Genomic DNA, 6,000 nt, shown 5'->3' on the forward strand with positions numbered 1-6,000 from the left:
GGCTTAGGAGAGATGAAGTATTATGGAGGTGGCCCCGGAGCTTGGTGGGGAGATGTTAGCACGGAGGGGAAGCTGTTGTTTGTCTGCCTGTCCCTGACACTCGGCCTCCCATTCATCTCACTCCAAGGCAGCGGAGCTGTGTTTACCCCGGGGCAGCTCTTTTCTGCTTCTCCCTCTGCCCCCCCCCCCCCCTTCCTTTTCATGCTGTCTTTAAAAGCATTACTGGATGATCATCAAGGATTGCCACTGAAACTTTCAAGCCCTCATTTTTGTGTACTTAGTAGTAATTATCCAGACTCGCCCTCGAGTGCAAGGAGCTCATAGCAGGTTGATCTGCTTTTTTCCATATGTAAACCTGTGGAAAAGGCTTGGGCATGTTGTCTTGAACATAGGCATATTTAAAGCTGAGTTAATTGCATGTTGATCTTTACTCGTGATAGAGGAAAAAATCAGATTTATAGCAGAAATCACGATCATTTTTGCTGTTTGGTTTGTCCATGACAATCCCAGTAGCCTATATCTTCTGTGGTGGAATGTAAGTAAGTGTATTTACTCAAGTACTGTAGTTAAGTACAAATTCGATGTACCTTAGCTTTACCTTCATGCTACTTCTTATTTCTACTCCACTGCAACTCAGAAGGATGCATTATACTTTATACTCCACTACATTCATTTGAAAGCTTTACACACATGCATACTTTACATACAAAACACATGAGGAGCTTATAAAATATGATGCACTGTTTCAGATTAAACCCAACAGTATATACAATTAGCTGCACCTCCATCAACTAAAACGGTTAATAGCTACTGATACATGAATATATCAGTAATAATAATCCAATAATAGCATAATATAACACAGGGGCCATACTTCTATGAATTATGAGTCGTACTTTTACTTTTGAGACTAAGTAAGTTTTGCTTATAATGCTTGCGTATATTTTAATTGCAGGATTTTTACTTGTAATGGAGTATATTTATATTATAGTGTGGCTACTTTTAAAGTGAAGGATGTGAACCATTGATTATTTCATGCGCTCCCATTTTTCATGCAGAATAATGATTTATTTCAAGCCTGGACCACTTGTCACTGACTTTTCAATCCTTTTACAATGTAGCATGTGTCACTGTTTGCTTTCTGAGTACCAGGTAACTGATATAAGTCTGTGTTTGTTGTCAGATCTGTCATCCTGCTTTTGATACTCTGAATTCCACCAATAAGACCGGCCACAGGGAAACTGAAAAATCAACATTTTTCACATGTTTTCCATGGAGCTCACACCTTGTTATGGGAATCAAACTCTGCACACAAAATGCTTTCTGTTGCTGAAGTAGTGTTGGTTAAATATCTTTGTTTACTGTGTGATTGTACTAAGACATGTTGTACGTGCAGATACAGGCGTCCAAAGCTACTGTTAATTCCCTAAAATGTGTGAGCGGGCATGCTATATTCTGAGTGTTGTAATTTATTTACTTATTTCATGACGCTTCAAGAAAGTCAAACAGAGACGATCCTTATCACATTGGTAGAATACTAGTAACTACTTTATTTTACATATGTGCTGTTAGCCATGGAAACTTGTAGCCTAAATAGCTTCCACAGATCTACGTATATCCACTTTTTTTGATACCAGTACTGTGAGACAGGTTATGTAAGGTTTTATAGTTGATTAACTCCTTCATGTGCTCAGGTCATTGCCTCTAGCTGCAGGAGGAGGAATTGGAGCAACCATACTGTGGCTGCATCCATTGACTCTGAGACTGACACTAAGAGAAGGGGCTTTTGAGAATAAAATAACAATAATAACATGCACTACTATTCTAATGGGTAAACTGAGCTGTTAAAAGGTGGCAGGGTTAAATGGATGCAGAGCACCAGTAATTGCTCCCAGCCCATCTTGGCTTCGCCCTGAACAGACCCTTTGAAAGCCCAACATGGAGTCGAAGGGAGTTGGGTGTCTCTGCTGTGGTCAGAAGGAGGGAGACGAATGCCCTCCCTTCATCGCCTCATGTCTGACTTTCAGGTTTGTCCTGAGCCCTGGCCCGACCTGTATCTGAATCTGTTTCTGGTCATATACTAATAATTAAACCTGGCTTCATACTCTCTCATATCAATTTGCAAAAGGTAGATAAATATTTACAGAACATCTAAACATGGCTGAAGAAACCAGGCTTCCCTAAAAAACTTAAAACTCTGAGCACTTGAAGAAGCTAGTTTGAGCTCTGGATTGGAAGCCGTAGTCACTGTGGTGATATTGTCCAAACAGTCTGACGATTGGTGATAGCTCGGCTCTGTTAAATAGATCCTAATGAGTTCTTCTGTCAGAGCACTTACCTCAGCACCCCCACCTAGCCAAAACACACATGTCCAGGAGAAAAACACAAACATGCTGGCTGATTTTTTTTTTCCCCCATCAAAACAGACACATGTGCGCACAGGCACACGTAGACACTTAACACAACAGAGCAACAGGAAAAGGCCTGGCTCATGGTGTGCTCATTGTCTTCCCTTAGGCTCAGGCTTAACATTAGATACATTTCTCACCTTTGTCCTGCTCATTCCTCTTCCTGGTCCTCGCAGTCTTACTGGCTACCTTCGTTCCAGGCTACGTGTGAAAACTAGATACTATTGACCAAATTGTTTTTGCTTATTTCTCCCAACTAAAAAGGAGGAGACGGTAGCCATTTGGTCTTTTGTGTATGTGGGCACAGTTTCAAAGTGAGTTTACCTTGATGTGTGGGCTCCATTTGATTTGAGACAATAGCGGGCCATAAACAAGTTGGGGCTGAGTTCTTTGTGTGGCCGAGCCACACTGCAGTAAAAGCTGAGCTCAGAGTGGAGGAGCTGGAGTGTGGAATTCACTAATGGCACATGCATGTTGGGGCCCCTGAAGAGAGGGGGTCATTTCGGCCATCAGTGTGTGCGCAAACACACAGAGAGTCTGTCTGCAGCTTCCCCCCACCCCCACACATCCCACTCACTCACTCACTCGCTCACTCACTCACTCACTCACTCACTCACTCACTCACTCACTCACTCACTCACTTCCTCCGCCTCCACAACACAGAGAGCCTTGAACCAGCAGACGTTCTGTCTGTGCAGGTCTGGTCAACGTTTTTGCTAATCTTTGTATAAACTTTACTAGTGTGGGTCACTCATCAGAAAGGTTTAGTTGGGTGGGAGGTGAGTGAGGCATTTTCTTGCTGTGTGGATCTGTGATGCTCCACCTTAAAGGCGTTTGTTAATGGGGCGGGCGGTCATTAAGCTCTGAGAGCAGAGAGACTGAAAGGAATGGGGCCACAGGCCCAGGCTTTAAATCCTCTGTGCCAATAGACTCTCTGAAGCAAAATAATGGCATCACTCTGTGTGTGAGTTAATGGGAGCTGATAGCATGAAGGCTGGGGGGTCAGCGGGTCACGGGCTTGTGCTAAGTTGTCAGGGAGCTGAATGCCGTCCCTGGGCCCACAGCAGGGGGAATAGCAGGGTGGAGGGGGAGGGGGACCCCCTGCCTGGCCCTCTCCCGTCACCCCCACTCTTGTGGAATGTGAGGAAGATGAGGGAAGAGGATAAAGAGGCACCCTGATTCTCCAGGAGGAAAGGGTGAAGAGACGGATGTGAGATCATGGAACTCTGTGCTTTTTCTTCCTCATCCACCAGCCTCTCTCCACTCCTCATACCACAGATTTTATGAGCAATATAAATGTATGACAGCTATGAGCAGCTTGGACTGAAGCAGTCTCTGAAAGCAGTCAGCAGTGCTGTGTGTCTGTTCAGTATGGTGAAGACAGAAGTCTACCTAGGGAACAGTAACTCACTTTGGAGTGCTGGGGGCTGTCACTGAGGAGAGTTCACAGACTGCAGCCATGAAAACTGAATTAACAAGCTGATTTCCAGGACAGAGATGTTAAGGAATGTGATGCCAACTTTGTCCCACTGTAAAAAGAAAAAAAAAAAGTGTTTTTGGATTGAGCAGGGTTTGTTAAAATGTGCAGAGGCAAAATGATGATTTTTTTTTTTTTCAAAAAGTTGTAATTATATTTTCAGTCTAGCTTCAGCATACTACTGCAATGACTTATCTGCCAATTTTCAGTGGAAACACTGAGTGTAATCTTAATTTACATTTTAGTAAACATGATCCGTTTTGAAGGTGCATGTGTGAGCAGCAGAGACGGGCTCTGCGCTGAGTGGTCAGTGTTTAGTAATGACAGTGCCCTCTTGAGGCAGAGCCGGGGAGAGCAGGTCTTCAGCTGGGCTGACCTCACTACACCCTCCACCCCCAGGATATGTATAGTAGCCTGAGAGTGTGTGTGTGTGTGTGTGTGTGTGTGTGTGTGTGTGCATGTGTGTGTGCGCGTGCGCGCGCACGTTAGATGGAAGTGCATGCTGTGGTATTTATACAAGGCTTAGATTTCAATACAGTGCCTCCTTCAGTATTTATAGTGTGGACATCTGCTCTGAACAATAAAAAGAGATAGTTAATCCTTTAAAACTCAAGCCTTCCTTTTTACTAGCCCTGTTTGCTTTTGTTTATATTTTGTTTAATGACTCTCTCTCTCTCTCTTTCTCTCTCTCTCTCTCTTCTAGATGCCAGTATGTCTCCTGATGCCCCTAAGCAGAGCCACTGGTGTAACGTGGCATACTGGGAGCACCGCACACGTGTGGGTCGCCTCTACACAGTGTACGAGCACTCCGTCAGCATCTTCTATGATCTACCTCAGGGCACGGGCTTCTGCCTGGGCCAGCTCAACCTGGAACACCGCAGCAGCACCGTTCAGCGCACACGAGGCAAAATCGGCTATGGCATCCTCCTCAGCAAAGAGCCGGATGGCGTTTGGGCGTATAACCGCAGTGAGCACCCCATATTTGTCAACTCCCCCACTTTGGACATGCCTAACAGCAGAACTCTGGTGGTGCGGAAGGTGATGCCAGGCTACTCCATCAAGGTGTTTGACTATGAGCGTTCGTGCCTCCTGAGACACACCACGGAGGCTGACCTCCTGGACGGACCCTATGACCCCAACAGTGTGCGCATCAGCTTTGCCAAGGGCTGGGGCCCCTGCTACTCAAGACAATTCATCACCTCCTGCCCCTGCTGGCTGGAGATCCTCCTCAACAACCATAGATAACACAGATGGACCCCACAAACTATCCCAAATATCATCTACCTAGATTTAATATAAAGTTTTATATATTATATGAAATATATATTATACTTGTAAATACGGAGTCATTTTTACAATGTAATTATTTATGTATGGTGCAATGTGTATATGGACAAGAGGAAAAAAACGGAAAATGCACTTTGGCTTATATATATTATATATATAAATATATATAAAGATAAAGAATCTTTCAATACCAACTTGAGAAATTATACAGCAAAATTAGGATAAGCCTGGATTTGGTGTATAGTTTTCATATACTATTAATATCCAGACAAAAAGCTAACACCATTCACACATTGATAATAAAGTATTCGCATAATAATTCTCTTTGTTTGGTCTGTATCATTAGCTCTTGGTTAATTACACATTAAACATTTCACTGTAATTTATTTTCATGGTATCTTAAGAAGTGTATTGATATCCTTAGTACACCAGAAGACCGAACATTACCTGTTGTGATTTGTGAAAAATACAAGCCGTCACAAATCTCAGTACACCACCACGGGTTACACTGAAATAAGGTAAATGTTCTTGTGTGGCATTTGACATTAGGTCAACGGTTGAGATCCTCTTTCCCCACTTAGCGTAGGAGCAGCTGATATAAAGATCAGAGTTGAACTTGTCCTCAACTTGTACTTAACTCTGCCAGGCAGAAATTGATCCGGGCTGTCACTTCACTGTTTATTCAGAATGGTTAATGTGAAGAGTAGAGTGATATCTGCACTAGTTGTTGGTCTAGAGGAGTAAATTAAAAGCAGCTTTGTGAGAGAGGCCCCTGTATAATACAACTGATGTATATATTTCAGTAACATCTACGATTACTGAAATATA

General features: G+C 43.4%; 1 protein-coding gene across 3 annotated transcripts in view; it reads left to right on the forward strand.

Annotated features, from left to right (window-relative positions):
• The window catches only part of smad6b (SMAD family member 6b), a 72,853-nt gene extending 67,385 nt beyond the window's left edge, over positions 1-5,468 (forward strand). For all 3 annotated transcript variants that reach the window (XM_040133748.1, XM_040133747.1, XM_040133746.1), the window contains one exon: positions 4,589-5,468. In XM_040133748.1, the coding sequence (XP_039989682.1) occupies positions 4,589-5,130 (542 nt within the window). In that variant the 3' untranslated portion in view covers positions 5,131-5,468. The remainder of the gene's footprint in view (positions 1-4,588) is intronic.
• The last annotated feature ends 532 nt before the right edge of the window (positions 5,469-6,000 follow it).

This window comes from Xiphias gladius, chromosome 8 (assembly GCF_016859285.1).
Source record: "Xiphias gladius isolate SHS-SW01 ecotype Sanya breed wild chromosome 8, ASM1685928v1, whole genome shotgun sequence".
Lineage (NCBI taxonomy): Eukaryota > Metazoa > Chordata > Actinopteri > Istiophoriformes > Xiphiidae > Xiphias > Xiphias gladius.